This window comes from Vanessa cardui, chromosome 27, assembly GCF_905220365.1.
Source record: "Vanessa cardui chromosome 27, ilVanCard2.1, whole genome shotgun sequence".
Lineage (NCBI taxonomy): Eukaryota > Metazoa > Arthropoda > Insecta > Lepidoptera > Nymphalidae > Vanessa > Vanessa cardui.
Window position 1 is genome coordinate 1772413 of NC_061149.1, and position 19383 is coordinate 1791795.

Below are 19383 nucleotides of genomic sequence, written 5' to 3' on the forward strand. Positions count from 1 at the left end.
ACTCCTTTTCAAAAAAAAATTCCGGACAACAAGGTATAGGAAACTTCCACAAATGTTTTCTACTACATTTTTACACAATAGAATACTTACTCTATTGTGTTTACTATGTTTGAGAAAGTACTTCAAAATGTTGACTCTGCCAATATAAAGGCCCAGACTATGGGCTGTTACTGAGATATCTCGGCCCAAACTATTTAACCGAGGCAGTTAAAAATCAGACATATTAGTGTGACGTCATCATCAATGTAATATGGCTGACCAGATCCGCCATATAGACATAAAAATTAAACTTAAAGCGGTTTGTTTACATTTTACCATCGAAGCAGTCTTTATATAACTTTTTATATATCATGTATATCCAAAATATATTTATATTCATGATGAACGATACTTTTAAAGTATAACTCGTTTTAAAATATATCATGTGACTAGGTTGATTATAGTACGATACAACTTAGATGTAGCATCGGCCAATTCTATAAAACCGAATACTGCTGATTTACACAACCAATAGAAATAGCTCCCTATCGCGCCATTCGACGCTATTCGTCGCTATAGATTCTCGCGTCAGTTCAACCCGAGACAGCGAGTGCATGTAAATCGACGCGTCAAATTGACGAATATATTAGGTCATATGATATTACAAGTTATTACGTTTGTGTAAAGATCATATTCACATGAGAAATAATTATTGATAATTTGGGATAGCGTACTTAGTTCGGATGCGATCGGTTTTACGAATTTTGCCGATGATACATCTAAGTTGTGTCGTACTATACATATGCAGTTTCTTCCCATCTTTCAACACTTAAACATCTTGTAGACATTTTTAAATTCTTATTGCACTTTTTAAGTACTCATTACAATAATATAGTACTAACAATTTTTAGACATTCCACATCAAAAATAAATCCTAATTTAGGGCTTTTTATTGTTGAAAGACGGATCGGAACATACATATACAATACGATCGATTTAATTATATTATCTGTGAGCGACTGTACATAGAAACTTATGTATAACATGCAATTCGAAACAACTATTTCGTAACAAATTATTGCAAAGCTTTAAAAAATTAGTTAATCAAAAATACGCTTTAGCGCTATACAAATAAGGTCGTCGAGTGAAAATCAAGTTATACAATTCTTTATCAAATGGTCTAAGACTCGAGGTATTTAATTTGTTGAGCTACGCTTACGAAATCTACTTTTTTTTGTTATAGTTTTGTGTGCTTATTTGATTATCTTGACTGACTGCCGACCTGGAACAAACATGTAAGATTAAATACTGTATCACTACATAGTATAAAACAAAGTCGCTTTCTCTGTCCCTATATCTCAATGTATGCTTAAATCTTTAAAACTATGCAACGGATTTTGATGCGGTTTTTTTAATAGATAGAGCGATTCCAGAAGGTTTTTATATATAATACATGGACAGTTCTGTAAAGAAACGGTGATAATTTTAGAAGTTTCCACTGTGATGTCATATCATTACAGCACAAAACCGGGGCGGGTCGCCAGTAGATCAATATAATAATACATCGAAATATAATATCAGAACATTGTCTATCTAAATGTTACGTCCATTGCGTCTATGAAAAAGATCATAATGGGCAGTATAAAATTGTCGAAATTGAGTACCTTTATCATATGTCTCAGTAAAATTATAAATACCCGTTAGATAGATAGATAGAAATTTTATTGCACTCAATATCATATAAAATAACAGTACATATAAAATGGTTCATTACAGAGAATTGAAGGCAAGGGCGGCCTTATCACTAAAAACGATCTCTTACAGGCAACCCAACATATGAGGACAACATATTCTGTAAGGTAGTGCATATTATATTTATAATCTAAAATTGTAAACCGTGTAAATAATTTGACGCATTATTTATCTGTAGATTATAATCTATCGAAGTAAATTACATTCAAGTTATAAAAACTAACCTAACCGAAATATTATGAACTATTAAAATCGTATGTGTTTTATTGTAAGTTGTATAAACGTTCACAATATTTCGACAGTTTACAATCTCACGAGATAGATTATAATCTAACGATGTTTGTTATCTTACCGTGACATATATATAGCATAACTTTTTTTAATTAAAAAAAAAATTCTAACATTGAATATTATTTTAATCAGCGTATACATTGTTGAAGAACCAAATAAAATAAATAACTATAGCATACTTGGTTGAACTGGGATTGACTGTAACTGTTCGTGGACCGGTTATCTTTAACAGATATATAGTACGACACAACTTAGATGTCGCATCGGCAAAATTCGTAAAACCGATCACATCCGAATTAAGTACGCTATCCCAAATTATCAAAATATTTTTTTTCATGCGAATATGATCTTTGCACAAATGTAATAACTTGTAATATCACATGACCTAATATATTCGTCGATATGACGCGTCGATTTACATGCACTCGCTTTCTCTGACGCGTGAATCTATAGCGACGAATAGCGTCGAATGGCGCGATAGGGAGCTATTTCTATTGGTTGTGTAAATCGGCAGTAATCGGTTTTATTTTCATTCCATTGCATTTTCCGATGCTACATCTAATTTGTGTCGTCTATACTTAAATAGTTTAAATTTGTAGTCATAAAAACAAATTTTTGTTTGATTATGTTTGAATGCTAGCAGCCTCTGTCTCTGGGCGAAGAGAACCAGCCCTCCTGTCACCAGTGGAGGCAATAAGGCGAGGTGTTATAATTTTGATGAAGCTTTTTGCTACTCCAAAAGCCAAGTGTTTTGACGGCAAATGGGACACAAATTAGATGTAGCATACATCTAATTTGTGTCATACTATACCTATATATGTAAATAGAAAAACAACTGGCCAGACTGTTCGACTACAGATGGCTAGGTTCCTGGTCACTGGAACCATCCAGCGCGAGGGCTCAGGGCATGGTGGATCAGGGCCCGTCCGCATGAGCACCGAGGGTTAGTGTCGCTCACCCAGCGGTGGTGTGGTGGTGCGGTGGTGCGAGCGCTCAGGACTCAGGACATGGAGGAGCAGGGCAGCGGCGGGGAGCCCATCTGCGTTAGGACCCGGTCGAGCCACTGGAGCGGTCCGTTGAGATGCAGTTCTATCCAACACGGTGTTGACGTCACCGTTTGCCGTCTGAAAGTTATATATCAAAAATCAAAATAAACTTTATTCAAGTAGGCTTTTATAAGCACTTTTGAATCGTCATTTAACAATTAAGTGAAGCTACCACCGGTTCGGAAAGTAGATTCCACCGAGAAGAACCGGCAAGAAACTCAGTAGTTGCTCTTTTTTAACATTTAAAAAATACAACGTCATGTTAATTAAATACAATTATTTCAATTAATGTATCCTGCTTATATTTTTAGAACCAGAAGTAGGAAGTAGGTTAACCTCTAAAACAATTATCTTTAATTTATAATAACAATCAATCTACCACAAAAGAAAAACATTTAGTCTACAACACAAATAACCATCAATAATCACATTACACCGTAATAATTATAATTGCCAATTCTCAATGTGTCAACTACGAATCACCCGCCTGTTTTTTTTTTTTAAATAGGGTAGTTGTATGACTTGACGCTGATCTTGCTTGTTTATTCCAACAATATATTACTTATATTTATTTCTCTTAACCATAATCTTTAGAATTAATAATGTTCTCAATGGGAATCGGAAAGAAATTCTTATATTAAGAAGCAGTACAGTAATAGCCTGTAAATTTCTCATGGAAAATATTTCACCATGCTGTTCCAATACGTGTTGGTGGATACACATGTAATAGAATTTCGTTGAAATTAGACACATGCAAATATCCTCAAGATGTTATCCATCATCGACGAGAACAAGATAAATTAAAGACACAAATTAAGCACATTATATTCAGTGGTGCTTGCCTGAGTTCCCGCGACCATCGATTAAGATGCACGTGTTCCAACCACTGGGCCATCTCAATTCAGAAGCATATAAATTAAATTATAACTGCATGTTTTTTAACCATATGGAGTTTATACCAATGCAACCCAAAAGCCATTCTCTCCCCTAAGGACGTCCATTCACTAGGTGGTAGGGCTTTGTGCAAGCTTGGGTAGGTACCACCCACTCATCAGATATTCAACCGCTAAACAACAGTTCGCAGTATTAGTGTATTCCGATTTGAAGGAAGAGTGAGGCAGTGTAACTACAGGCACAAGGGACATAACATCTTAGTTCCCAAGGTTGGTGGCGCATTGACGATGTAAGGAATAGTTAATATTTCTAACAGCGTCATTGTCTATGGGTGATGGTGACCATCAGGTTGGCCCATAAGCTCGTTCGTGAACCTATTCCATAAAATTAAATCCAGGTGCACACATACCTGTACTCCGCCCCCCAGCCCTTGACGAAGCTCATTCGTATGGTGCACATGCGGGTCAGCTGGAACACCGCCTCGAAGCCCTGCGACACGGACTGAGAGAGGAGGGCTGCGAACTCTTGATTGTTGAAGATTTTCAGGTTGCAACCTATTCATCAAATTAAATAGCCATCAAAATCAATCTAAATCTAGCACAATAAATCTAGACATCACATACATTACTCTGATCCCACTGTAAGAATCTAAAACACTTGTGTTATGGAAAATCAGAAGTAGTGACGGTACCACAAACATCCAAACCCAAAACAACATTGAAAACTAATGAACTTTTTCTACATTGACTCGGCCAGGAATCGAATCCGGGACCTCAGAGCGGCGTACCCATGAAAACCGGTGTACACACCACTCGACCACGGAGATCGTCCAAACATATTAATATAATAATAATAAATATGAGACAACATCACATACATTACTCTGATCCCAATGTAAGTATCTAAAACACTTGTATTATGGAAAATCAGAAGTAATGACGGTACCACAAACACCCAGACCCAAGACAACATAGAAAACTAATGGTAATCTACATTGACGGGATGTCGGGAATCGGGAATCGAACCCGGGACCTCGGAGTGGCGTACCCATGAAAACCGGTGTACACACCACTCGACCACGGAGGTCGTCAATATTAAATAATGACCATAATAAAACTAACCTGGAGGTATTTTACAGACAGTGGCGGGATGCCAGCCGTATCTCTGGTTGCAGTTCGGACTCTGCACGAATATCGACGAGTCGCTCAGGCACTCCGCGAATACTTCCCCTGTAATTATGTATATTCATATTAACATTTTATCATCTTGAAATAAACAATTCTTCTTGGGGCAAGGGCACATATCCGTTTGTATTATAAAATTCCATGGACATTTTTAACTTTGCCGTTTCATAAATTCAAATTATTTGTAAAAAAATACATTGGTAGAGAAGGCATACACAATCAACACAAGATTATAGACACAAAAAGCATGGTATTAATACTTGTTTTTTTTTTATGTTATAGGTTGGCGGACGAGCATATGGGCCACCTGATGGTAAGTGGTCACCATCACCCATAGACTATGACGCTGTAAGAAATATTAACTATTTCTTACATCGTCAATGCGCCACCAACCTTGGGAACTAAGATGTTATGTCCCTTGTGCCTGTAGTTACACTGGCTCACTCACCCTTCAAACCGGAACACAACAATACCGAGTACTGTTAATTGGCGGTAGAATAGCTGATGAGTGGGTGGTACCTACACAGACGGGCTAGCACAAAGCCCTACCACCAAGTAAAAAGTTGGTGATTTCCAGGCAATATATATCACATACATATATAATCGTATTTAACTAACATGACTTTGTTTCTTGTAAATGTTAACTACTGAGTTCCTTGCCGGTTCTTCTGGGTGGAATCTACAATTCGAACCGTTAATAGCTTCACTTAAAGTTATTAAATGACGTTTCAAAAGTGCTTGTAAGTACATTAATAAAGCATATTTTGATTTCATTTTATCAGTGAATTATTCGGATCCAGATCAGCACGCACAAAGGTAATGAAGAAAGAGGTTTTATATGTTTTTAATTAATGTAAAGTAACAGCCTGCAAATTTCCCACTGCTGAGATAAGGCCTCCTCTTCCATCAAGGAGAGGGTTTGGAACGTATTCCACCACGCTGTTCCAATGCGGGTTGGTGGAACACACATGTGGCAGAATTTCGATGAAATTAGACACATGCAGGTTTCCTCACGATGTTTTCCTTCACCGCCGAGCATGAGATGAATTATAAACACAATTAAGCACATATATATAGTGGTGCTTGCCTGGGTTTGAACTCGAAATCATCGGTTAAGATGCACGCGTTCTAACCACTGGGCCATCTCAGCTCGAAATTTAATTAATGAATGAGTATTAACGATTACCTCCAATGTAATACAGTCGCACGCCCTTGCCGATATGTCTGCGCGTTTGTTCCACAACTTCGTTACGGTTCACGTTCGATAGCAGGCCGAGGCAGAATCTGAAAATTAAAAACATATTTACCATCAATTCTTAAACTATAAAATATTCATAAAACTTATATAAGATTTTAAATGAACGTTGTGATTTTTACTGTTGAATGTTAAAAAAGAGTAACTACTGGGTTTCTTGCAGGTTATTCTCGGTAGAATCTACTTTCCGAACCGGTGGTAGCTTCACTTAATTGTTAAATGACGATTCAAAAGTGCTTGTAAAAAAGCCTACTTTTCGATTTTTTTTTTATTACATTTATTAATTACGGGATATTTACAATGTTTTCTATATTTATTCCTGAAGTAGAGCTCGATATTTAGACATTATCCACGAATGTCTTATTCACGAGAACCTAAAAAACATGGTAAATATCCCGAAATTAATAACTGTAATAATAAATTAACTTATCCCTTCATCGCAATCGAATCTAATTCGAAAGGCATTAGGATACTTTCGATAGTGAAAAACAAATGATGTAATTTGATAAAAAATTAAAATATATATAGACTACTCGCCCAGCTTCGCACGGGTGCAATACTGAGGCTAAATTTACTATAGCTTTTTTTTGATTCTTTACTATATTGTCCATTTATAATATACAAAAACCTTCCTCTCGAATCACTCTATCTATTAAAAAAAACCGCATCAAAATCCTTCCCATAATTGTAAGCGATCTTGTTTTATACTACATATGTAAATAATAAGCTCCAGAAAGGTTGTTTATCAAAGTGCCGGATTATGTTAAAATGTCAGTTTTTGGCTATATGACCTTACCTCATGGTGACTCGTATCGTATGTCACATGAAATACAGATTAAAAACTACTCACAATTCAAATATAATCAAACAATAATATGTTTTTATGACTCCAAATTTAAACTATTTAAGTATATATCTAAACATATTTTAAATTTCATCAAATTCCATAATTTATCTTTCATTACTGAAAGTACCCCCCCCCCCCTATTACATTACCTTTAGGGGTTATGGGAGGCTATAGTTTTTTTTATGTAACAACAGATGGCAAGCTAGCTGGATGGAGTGACCACCACCGCCCACTGACGTCAGCGACACACAGACCTCATTACATTACCTTTAAGGGTTATGGGAGGCTATCGGTTTTTTTTTATGTAGTAACAGATGGCAAGCTAGCTGGAGGCAGGATGACTGATTACCGACCTCTCGCTGTTGCTGGGGTCCGTGAAGCCGTCGACGGTGATCGAGGGCTGCGAGGCGTGGAAGGTCTCGCCGACGCGCGTGTTGAGCTCGTAGTAGCTGATGCTGCACCAGAAGGCGGGCTCGTGGTACAGCACCGGAGCCGCCTCGCTGGCCAGGGCGCCCGGAGACGGCGTCAGACGCGTCAGGTCTGCGGACGACGGACGACGCCACTTGTTATTATACCTACTGACTAATATAATAATAGTAGCTACATTGTTATTATAGCTCCTGCTACTGACTAGTACGCTTCATATGTAGTCCATGTATCTGATGAAGTTATTAATGGAACAAATAACTTGACTGAACCTCATTAACGTAGCCTTTAAAGTCCGCAAAGATTAAGATTCTAATTTATGGTCGTTCCTAAAACTTTAAAACCAAAATGAACTGACATCACCTAGCAGATACACATGACATTCGACATGTGAAAAATCCAAATCAGTACAGTCAGCAGAAGACTAAAGACTAAAAAAAAAACAAAATGCTACATATGTGAATGTCTTACTCGCTATGATTGTTAACTTAATATAAATATACTATATAAGTATTTTTTTATTTTTATCTTATATTTATATATTTTGTTACTTATTCCCGAACATATTTAACAATTGTTTTTTCTGTTTCAATCAGAAAATCAATCGTTTTTATTGTTTTATTTCTTAATAAATTATATACCAAAACCTTCCTTATGCATCTGTCTTATCTACTAGTGATAGTCATTAGTTTTGCAGTCAGACAGACGGACGCGACCGGGGTCCTTTGTTATATAATACATATTATAAGTAAGCAATAAAAGTATGAACCAACCAAATTGTCAACAAACTCACTCATGTTGTCGTTGTGATCCATTGGGTCGCCGTCCTCACTCATGTAGCCCGGCGGCGGCGTCTCCACTGACGACGAACTCCTGAAACACGTTATATAACATTTTTATATTTGTTTCTATAGTCTGTTCGCGTTAAGAATGCAGTGAGTTGTCATTGTTCACCGGCCTGACTCCGCCCCCTTTGACCAATCAAATCTTTTCAAATTACAAAGTCAAGTTCACATTTAATTAATTATTAACTGATATTTTTATAATTTATATATTTATATTTAATTTATTCAAGCTGTACACGTAATAATTAATGTAACCTATAGCTACTAGATGACGTTATGTCAAAATATGTAAATTACTACATCGCGATGGCAAGATTCGCAAACGATTGTATATAGTGTTAAGAATTTTGTTGATTAAACACCCCGACTCGATTTTTTATTTTAATATGTCTTTAAATTAATTATACTTAGTCTTTAAAACAAATATAATTTGTTGGAATTTTAACACAAATATGCATACACCTTCACCCTGCTGTTAAAAAAGATTTGATTGGTCAAAGGGGGCGGAGTCAGGTCGGTAAACAATGACAACTCGCGAACAGACTATAGAAACAATATTAGTTAACAATATTAATTTAAACGACCTCCGTGGTCGAGTGGTGTGTACACCGGTTCATGGGTACGCCACTCCGAGGTCCCGGGTTCGATTCCCGGCCGAGTCGATGTAGATTATCATTTAGTTTTCTATGTTGTCTCGGGTCTGGGTGTTTGTACCGTCGTTACTTCTGATATTCCATAACACAAGTGCTTTAGCTACTTACATTAGGATCAGAGTAATGTATGTGATGTTGTCTCATATTTCAACAACAACAACAGCCTGTAAATTCCCACTGCTGGGCTAAAGGCCTCTTCTCCCTTTGAGGAGAAGGTTTTGGAACATATTCCTCCACGCTGTTCCAATGCGGGTTGGTGGAATACACATGTGCCAGAATTTCTATGAAATTTGTCACATGCAGGTTTCCTCACGATGTTTTCCTTCACCGCTGAGCACGAGATGAATTATAAAGACAAATTAAGCACATGAAACAGCGGTGCTTGCCTGGGTTGGAACTCGCAATCATCGGTTAAGATGCACGCGTTCTAACCACTGGTCTCAAATTTATTTATTTTTTATTAATATTAAGAGACGGTGGTGTAAGGTTGATGCAAAACATATCTAAATATTAAAGTCTTAAATCAAATTGGATGCGAGTTGAGAAAGATCTCAGTGGCGTGCAATTGTAGAGTCCTATGTCCAACAGTGGACGGAAATGGGCTGATGGAAAGTCAAATTGCTTTTTTGTCCCATTTGACGTCAAAACACTTGGCTTTTGAAGTAGCAGCAAAAAGCTTCATCAAAAGTATAACACCTCGCCTTATTGCCTCCACTGGTGACAGGAGGGCTGGGTTCTCTTCGCCCAGAGACAGAGGCTGCTAGCATTCAAACATAATCAAACAACTGTGTTTTTATGACTACAAATTTAAACTATTTAAGTATAGTAAGACACAACTTAGATGTCGCATCGGCAAAATTCGTAAAACCGATCACATCCGAATTGAGTACGCTATCCCAAATTATCAATATTTATTTCTCACGCGAATATGATCTTTGCACAAACGTAATAACTTGTAATATCACATGACCTAATATATTTGTCAATTTGACGCGTCGATTTACATGCACTTGCTTTCTCTGACGCGTGAATCTATAGCGACGAATAGCGTCGAATGGCGCGATAGGGAGCTATTTCTATTGGTTGTGTAAATCGGCAGTAATCGGTTTTATTTTCATTCCATTGCATTTTCCGATGCTACATCTAATTTGAGTCCTGCTATATATATATCTAAACATATTTTAAATTTTATCAAATTCCATAATTTATCTTTCATAACTGAAAGTACTCCCTATCGCATTACCTTTAGGGGTTAGGGGGGGCTAGTAATTAGATTGTTACGTAACAGATGACGTCAGTCGGCTTGGCTGCGAGGGGCGCGGCGGGCATACTCGAATTTTGCCGACGCTACATCTCGGTCGTGTCGTACTATACTTATATCACAATTTATTTTTCATCACTGAAAGTACTCCCTATCGCATTACCTTTAGGGGTTAGGGGAGGCTAGTAATTAGATTGTTACGTAACAGATGACGCCAGTCGCCTAGGGGTTGTCCATTAATCACGTGAGGCTTGAAAGGGGGGGGAGGGGTTTGATAAAAATCACGAAAATAACACAAGGGGGGGGGCCTGTAGTAAGATATCTCGTGTATTTATTTATTCGTCTAATGCGCGATTTTTAAACAAATATTAAGCGGCACGTTTTTCCTATGATTACACTCTCCGTTTATTATTATTGTTTAACAACGCAATGTTTAACAATGCCATTATATGGCAATAAAAAAAGAACTTGCAACCTGGTGTAGACATTTTTATTACGGTCCCTAATTTCAGAGTAAAATAAGATTACAGTTTATACCTATATTTAAATTAAGATAATATTCAGAAAATAAGATTCGTTGTAGGTACTAAAAATACACGTGATGTTGAAAAGGGGGGGGGGTGTTCTTAAACCTCTCTGCGTATCACCAATGGGGGAGGGGGGGTTAAGAAATGCTAAAAATAGCTGCGTATCACCAATGGGGGAGGGGGGGTTAAGAAATGCTAAAAATAGCTGCGTATCACCAATGGGGGAGGGGGGGTTAAGAAATGCTAAAAATAGCTACGTATCACCAATGGGGGACGGGGGGTTAAGAAATGCTAAAAATAGCTGCGTATCACCAATGGGGGAGGGGGGGTTAAGAAATGCTAAAAATAGCTACGTATCACCAATGGGGGAGGGGGGGTTAAGAAATGCTAAAAATAGCTACGTATCACCAATGGGGGAGGGGGGGTTAAGAAATGCTAAAAATAGCTACGTATCACCAATGGGGGAGGGGGGGTTAAGAAATGCTAAAAATAGCTACGTATCACCAATGGGGGAGGGGGGGTTAAGAAATGCTAAAAATAGCTACGTATCACCAATGGGGGAGGGGGGGTTAAGAAATGCTAAAAATAGCTACGTATCACCAATGGGGGAGGGGGGGTTAAGAAATGCTAAAAATAGCTACGTATCACCAATGGGGAGGGGGGGTTAAGAAATGCTAAAAATAGCTACGTATCACCAATGGGGTAGGGGGGGGGGCCTGCGAGGGGCATACTCACAGCTGCACGGTGGTGTTGCCGGGCACCTGCTGGCCCAGCGTGGCCTCGAGGTACAGCGCGCTGTGCCCCCCCGCCGACACGCCCACCGCGCTCTGCATCACGCTGCAACACGCACACGCCTTAACACAACAATACAACAACAGCCTGTAAATTCCCACCGCTGGGCTTAAGGCCTCCTCTCCTTTTTTGAGGAGAAGGTATGGAACATATTCCACCACGCTGTTCCAATGCGGGTTGGTGGAATACACATGTGGCAGAATCTCTATGAAATTTGTCACATGCAGGTTTCCTCACGATGTTTTCCTTCACCGCTGAGCACGAGATTAATTATAAAGACAAATTAAGCAGCACATAAATCAGTGGTGCTTGCCTGGGTTTGAACCCGCAATCATCGGTTAAGATGCACGCGTTCTAACCAAAGGGCCATATCGACTCTCTCGACGATTACACATTGAAATAAAACTAGTTATCACGGGTAGACGCGTGACCACAAACGCTACAAAGTGCACGAAACGTCGGGATGTTAAAAAATAATTAATATACGCGATTCAAATCCGTCATAACTAGTTTTATTTCAACTACTGATGTGGGTACCACCCACTCGTAATGTACCATACTAATACTGATATGGTACATCCATAGTGCCGATATCTACCTTTAATCAATAGGCTATTTGACGCGAACAATAAATTGTGTATTATTGTAATCAGTGTATATTATGAGTTTAAAAATGGTTATTTACTAACGAAACTTGAAAATAATACTTAATTTATTCAAAAACCCATAAATAAAAGTGCATTTTTTTCAAACGTTTGTCACGTGACACAAAACACTCCTGATTGGCCGGGCTTATGATGAAGTCACTTTCTTGTAAATTTGCTTTTCTACTATATGTACCACAGATTAAAATACAGGAAAGTGACGTCACCGACCCCGTTGCAGCGCCATATTGTCCAAGTAGCGTTTTCGCGCGTTATTTAAATATGAAATTTTTCGGCAAATATGTACTAGAAATAAAAAACACAACTTTTACTTGGTTCCTTAACCTCTACTTAATAATATAAAATGGATTTTATATTATTGGTCAACCTGATGATATGTGGTCACATATCATCAGGTTGACCATTTGCCAATATGCTTTTATATATCAAAAACCAAGATTACAGCTAAAATAAAACTCATGAATCACAATTTGAGCTTAAAGTTGTAACTCCTCGTAAATTCTCTCGGAATCCTCAGCTATGGTTCATAAGGAAATCAGCAAAACATTGGATACAATCTACATCTATCCAAAACCCCAAATTGGAATTACGTACATTTTTTTCAATGATACAAGGAACTACTTTACTTTTTTACTATATTTACCTATCGTGATCGTGATGTTGCTGGTAGTCGTACGGCGGAGGCGCTCGGACTTCGCCCTCGTTGCACCTCGGCACGAGAATCGGAGGGAGCGCTGGCCACGAATACGGAAAAAAAACGATAATATTGCACAAACAGCCTGTAAATTTCCCACGCTGGGCTAAGGCTCTCACTTTGAGGAGAAGGCTTGGAACATATTCTACCACGCTCCAATGCGGGTTAGTGGAATACACATGTGGCAGAATTTCGACGAAATTAGACACAAGCAGGTTTCCTCACGATGTTTTCTTCACCACCGAGCACGAGATGAATTATAAACAAAAATTAAGCACATGAATATTCAGTGGTGCTTGCTTGGATTCGAACCCGCTATCATCGATTAAGATGCACGCGTTCTAACCACTGGGCCATCACGGTTCATGCCAATATTTCACGATGCTTCATAAAAGTACCAGGCTTACATAACTTACCGGGAGAGTCGATTTTATTATAATGATAAGGGTTGACGCACACTTCGTCCTTTTTCAACTGGTACGCGTACTCGCAGTGGTCGACGGGCTTTAGTTCATGCTGACTCTGTAAGGAGACATCAGATACTTTCAGATTAAGATACCTAATTATAAGTGATCATTATAATAGCAGAACGTTTCATATTTAATTAACTCGATAATAGTGGTTGCATTATTTTGGTATAAGTTGGCGGACGAGCTTATGGGCCACCTGATGGTAAGTGGTCACCATCACCTATAGGCAATGACGCTGTAAAAAATATTAAATATTCCTTACATCGTCAATGCGCCACCAACCTTGGGAACTAAGATGTTATGTCCCTTGTGCCTGTAGTTACACTGGCTCTATCAGCCTTCAAACCGGAACACAACAATACTGAGTACTATTATTTGGCGGTAGAATAACTAATGATTGGGTGGTACCCACCTGACGGGCTTGCACTAAGCCCTACCACCAAGTGCTTGAATAATCTATGCTAATATTTAAAAAAAAGTTATTGATGTAGCCTAAGATAACTCCAAATTACATCAACTACATATCAGTGAAAGTCTTCTCAAAATCGCTCCAGCCATTCCAGAGGTCTGGTCTGGTCTGGTGGTTAAGTTATTAGTATATATTACTATATTTATTCAAATCAATTTTATTCAAGTAAACTTCACAATGAAGCGTTTTTGAATAGTCAATAATTAAATACTACCACCGTTTCGGAAAGCAGCTTCTAGCGAGAAGAAACGGCAGGAAACTCGCATAGTTGCTTTTTTCATATAAACACATTTACAATGCTGTAATTTACATTAATTAATGTCTTATGATGGAATCCGAGCCTAACTATTATTATTATTATTACATCTTAACTACACAACCGATCATCATAAAAATGCATACATGTCGTCAGGGGACAGAAACCAAACCTGCCCCCTTGTATGCGAAGCTGCGAGAAGCAAGTACATTTAGTTTATTTTTATTTAACTATTTTATTAGAAAAACAAACATTATAAGTCATTCTTAAAGGTATAACATAAAAATTAGAACATATACCATCAAAGTTTTCACTTATAACTTAAAACATAATAAAAGCAGAAAAAGTTAATTATAACATCTAATATCATAACAATGAGAAAGAACTAAACTATGAAAGAAGGGGAAATTTAGAGAATAAAAGATGTAGGTATTTCTAGGTCTTACTTGAAGCTGCGGCCAGCGCCACAGCCTGCAGTAGACAACATGCGGCAAACCCTTTCTGTACTGCCCATTGATGACGTTGTCGTTTGGTTTCACTCTGTAAACATATAAAGTAAAGTAAAGAAAAGTAAAGTAACAGCCTGTAAATTTCCCACTGCAGGGATAAAGGCCTCCTCTTCCATTAAGGAGAGGGTTTGGAACATATTCCACCACGCTGTTCCAATGCGGTTTAGTGGAATGCACATGTGGAAGATTTTGATGAAATTAGTCACATGTAGGTTTCTTCACGATGATTTCCTTCACCGCCGAGCTCGAGATGAATTATAACACAAATTAAGCACATATATATAGTGGTGCTTGCCTGGGTTTGAACCCGCAATCATCGGTTAAGGTGCAAGTGATCTAACCACTGGGCCATCTCAGCTCATATAAAACAAAAATATTATACACATTTAACAAATTGCAACCACTATACATATGTGCTTAATTGTGTTTATAATTCACGCGGTGGTGCTCGACGGTGAAGGAAAACATCGTGAGGAAACCTGCATGTGTCTAATTTCATCGAAATTCTGCCACATGTGCATTCCACCAACCCGCATTGGAACAGCGTGGTGGAATATGTTCTAAACCCTTTCCTTAATGGGAGAGGAGGCCTTAGCCCAGCAGTGGGAAATTTACAGGCTTGTACTTTTTTTTCTTTGAACGAAATGGCAAAAGTACACACTGGTGCACAGTGCCCAAAATTTGGCTCATGAGACACATGCTCGTCATTGAAAGAAATCATCGTCTGGAAACCTGCATGTATCTAATCTCAATTAAATTCTTTCACTAAGCCACATTGGAGCAGTGTGATTATATAATCTACTAATCTATGCCTTAAAAGTAACTAACTATTCCTTAAAGAGAGTTCCAACAGTTGGGCGCTAGAGAGCTGTTACTTCACTTCTAATCAGTCGACACACGTGAGAGAAGGTTATAAACCTCCAAATAATTTCAATCTTCAATACAGAATAATTTGATTATACTCTTTTTTTTTATTTGTTTGAGATAAGCGGACTTATAAATAAATCACCTGATGTAACAGTCATGATCATGCACAGACATAGACACAGCAAGAAATATTGAAATTCCTTACATCCCCAACTGCTAACTTTACAATCTAGTATGTTATTTCCCTTGTGCCAAGTTAACACAGGTACACTCCTCCTGTCTGAAGTTTAGTTGTAAGTGGATATCTAAAGTCGGGCTTGCACAAGCCTTACCACCAAGAAAATTAGATATCTACATGGAGTCAGCTTTTAAATATATGTCCAAGAATTATCATCAAATCATTCATGTTACACAAGTCAACATTAAACATATTTTATCAATAATAAGATTATAAATATAAAATTTAATCAGCAGCAGCAGTTAACAGTCTTTCAGTTGGTCTATTACAGCAAAACCGCTGAACCAAATTTGATAATGAAACAAGCTTGAACTAAGACATGAGCTATTTTTATGTCTATATGTCTAAAACATGAGCAAATTTACAGGTGGCAACTAGTAATTAAATCAATCTTAATTTAATAGTAATTTAGTTTAATTTAGAGAAACTGTCTATATAACAAATATATGATGCAATTAGTCCTGTACGAGATTACTTTCCATTTGTGGCATACTACTGGACTCTCCAATGATAAGATTAATGAAATAGAGTGCTCTTATATTCGTTAGCTATGGGCGGACCACTGGTTTTGAATATCAGCAGCATATAATCAGTAAATCCACATAAAGGTGTATATTACAATATTAATTGAATTAACATTAAACTTTCTACATTCATTAAACATTCAAGATAGATTCCATTTTCAAATCAACACCAATAACACCATTTGTAATATAATTACATAGTACCTATATGTAATAAAATTAATTGTGAAACATTTTCTAATTACTTGAGACATTTTTTCTCTTTTCAAATTATCTCCAAATTCTTAAAAAAAAAAATTATAGCAAAGGCAGCAATTAAAAATCCAGTATTGCATGTTGGTTTAATATTTAACTTGTATAGTACACTTAGCGATCATTTAATTTTAAATACTAAACTTAATTTGTATTGTAGAACAAAGTATGGGTATCATTGAATTTGAATAATTCTACATAAATATACTTATTTTGTTAAACAAATAATTTAACTTTTATTAATAGAAATATAAATTTAAATAACTTTATCTACACTCGTACAATGCCGACTGAACAATTGGTTATTTTTCAAAATAAAAAAAAATGTATACTGTTAATTTCATAATATTATACAAATATTTCATTTTTTTTAATTAACTAACCAGTTTAAAATACTCCACCATTTATTAACAATGAAATATTTATAAAACAAACATACAAAAACGTGCAAAAATAACTTTATTGTATTTTGTATATATGAATATCAATTGCGAGGTACTTACGATTTTTCGTAATAAAATTGTCGATCATCACATCACTAAACACTTAACAACGCGCTACCCGAAAGACAAAGAAAACGTCTAACAAGAATCTAATAAGAAAATATTATTAATACTCGTATTAATCACTAAAGATTTAATGCTTAAATTAATACTTGTATAGTATCACGAAACGCACACCATTGAATTTTCACAGTGCATCGAAGGATAACAATTTATGCAATCGATAAAACTAAACGAAGGTTTATTTATCACTTTACACAACCTTGTAATCAAAAAATCGTGGGCCAAAAATTGTCGGCCATATTAACAAAAAGCTTCAATTGTTTTGACGGGAGTTTGACCTTCCTTTTGGATTTTGCGTCCTGTCTGCGGTTATGTCACCAAAGTACGATGGTCATTAAATATCGCGAGGTCAATGCGCCCGCCGCACTCTAGCATTCGGTCGGATTATAGCATGTTCGGTTCATGGCTGCGGGGTTTTCCTCAACGCTATTGAATTACTTTTAGCGCATATTTTATAAGTATATAATTATCAGGTTTTTGTTACGAACGAAATGAATGAAATTATTACGTTATAAGGATAAGAATTTACGTCGTATAAGTATTCATATTGTGTAATGTTTTTTTTTTTTTAACATGCAATTTTCGTATTTTGTCGCTCAAAAAATTTATATTGTTCCTTTTTTTTAAAAAAAAAATATATAAGTAAAACATTTTATATTTCATCTGTATTTTTCTTTATCTTTCTAAATTATTCAATTATTATTTATATGAACTAAAAATTTATCATGTTATCAACAAGATAATGTAATTGTATTTATTGTGAAAATAACAGAATTATATCAATTACTCAAAGCAATACTTGTTCAAACCTGACAAAGAATAATTGATTTGTTCTTAGACTTTTTTTTTTAATACTTCATACAATGTTATGACCATGAAACTCTCTAACAGTTCCAATGCCACAACTTGTTTTTTTTAATTGTCTGTATCTACATATAGTAATTTTTTGATTTCAATACAATCAATAAAACTAAATATCCTTGTACATTAATATATTAATAATTATTTAGTGATCTCAAAAAGTTGTTGAATATTTTAATTACTTAATAATTCAAAAATATATATTTTAGTATTAAAAATAATTAAAATATATTATCGTATGAAATGTAAATGTTTAATAATATATAAAATTTCCATAAGCACAAGAACTGCATAAAATATTTCAAATAGATTCATTTAATATTTTTCAATAAATTAATTCAGAAAGTACCATATAAGTATAATGTTGTGACTTATTTGTTTATATTCTTGCTTATTTAAAAAAAATATAGTGCAAACAAAGAGCCTCTTTGACCTTAGAAGTGTATTATATATTTTTGTACTAATACTATATTTTTTTAACAAAAGGAATAATAGATGATTCTAATTTATAAAAAATATAAACAATTTCTTCTTGTCAAATTTGATTGCTATTATTTTTATTGATAAATAATTAAGAATTATAAATAAACAATATTTTGACTCTATTAAGTGTAGTTGAGATTTGATTACCTCGAAAACATTTATTTATAAAATAAGAATTAAAAAAGGAAATCATTGAACGTTAAATTTATCTAAAAAAAAAAACGTCCTTCGTAATAACAAATACAAACCTGGGAATCGTAACACACTTGGTGTGACTGTTTTGGTTCGACAAAGCCTTCTCCAATTCTTCAATGGCACCGCTCCTTTTCAGTTTTTTCACTAAACTTTTCACTGCCTTCTCAGACCATTTGTCCTCGGCCGCGGATGATCCTTCGGGACCTTTTTTCCACCCTAACAAACGCTTCACTACAGGCGGTGTGAGCGGAAACATTCCGCGAAACCTCACCGTTTAACACATTTACACAAACATTAAAACATTTGAATGGTAAATTACATGTATATGTGAATGCTACACCTTTATGTTCCGTATTTAGATAAACTATCGGCCATTATTGGGAATAATGAATGACAGTTCATATGTTATGTCAATCAACAGATTAATATCGTTATCTCTTTCGCACATTTGCTCAATACATTGCACGTTTTGTTTTGCTACAATAATTTATTCAAGCTTACTACTTTACATGTTGAAAATATTTTTTTAATATGTTATATAACTAATCGTACTCAAATCTGTAAATTTTGACAAAATGCTTA

At 36.0% G+C, this 19383-nt stretch overlaps 1 protein-coding gene across 1 annotated transcript; it reads right to left on the bottom strand.

The window, feature by feature from the left end:
• Positions 1-617: 617 nt before the first annotated feature.
• On the bottom strand, positions 618-19216 carry LOC124541021 (mothers against decapentaplegic homolog 3). Its single transcript, XM_047118796.1, has 12 exons — positions 18855-19216; positions 14753-14846; positions 13528-13633; positions 13061-13151; positions 11696-11797; positions 8468-8547; positions 7602-7788; positions 6333-6430; positions 5084-5191; positions 4372-4516; positions 2981-3146; positions 618-1261 (listed from the first exon to the last, which is right to left on the bottom strand). The coding sequence occupies exons 1-11, from the start codon at positions 19055-19057 to the stop codon at positions 3023-3025; spliced, it is 1338 nt and encodes a 445-aa protein (XP_046974752.1). The 5' UTR covers positions 19058-19216; the 3' UTR covers positions 618-1261; positions 2981-3022.
• Between the last annotated feature and the right edge of the window lie 167 nt (positions 19217-19383).

Bases quoted from the DNA above. Each gene is read 5' to 3' on its own strand.
- LOC124541021 (XM_047118796.1), bottom strand. From the start codon at position 19,057: ATGTTTCCGCTCACACCGCCTGTAGTGAAGCGTTTGTTAGGGTGGAAA. The intron at 13,634-14,752 runs GTAAGACCTAGA...GTCTCCTTACAG, and splicing joins GGCGCTGGCCGCAGCTTCAA to AGTCAGCATGAACTAAAGCC. The intron at 7,789-8,467 runs GTGAGTTTGTTG...CGTCGTCCGCAG, and splicing joins GGATCACAACGACAACATGA to ACCTGACGCGTCTGACGCCG.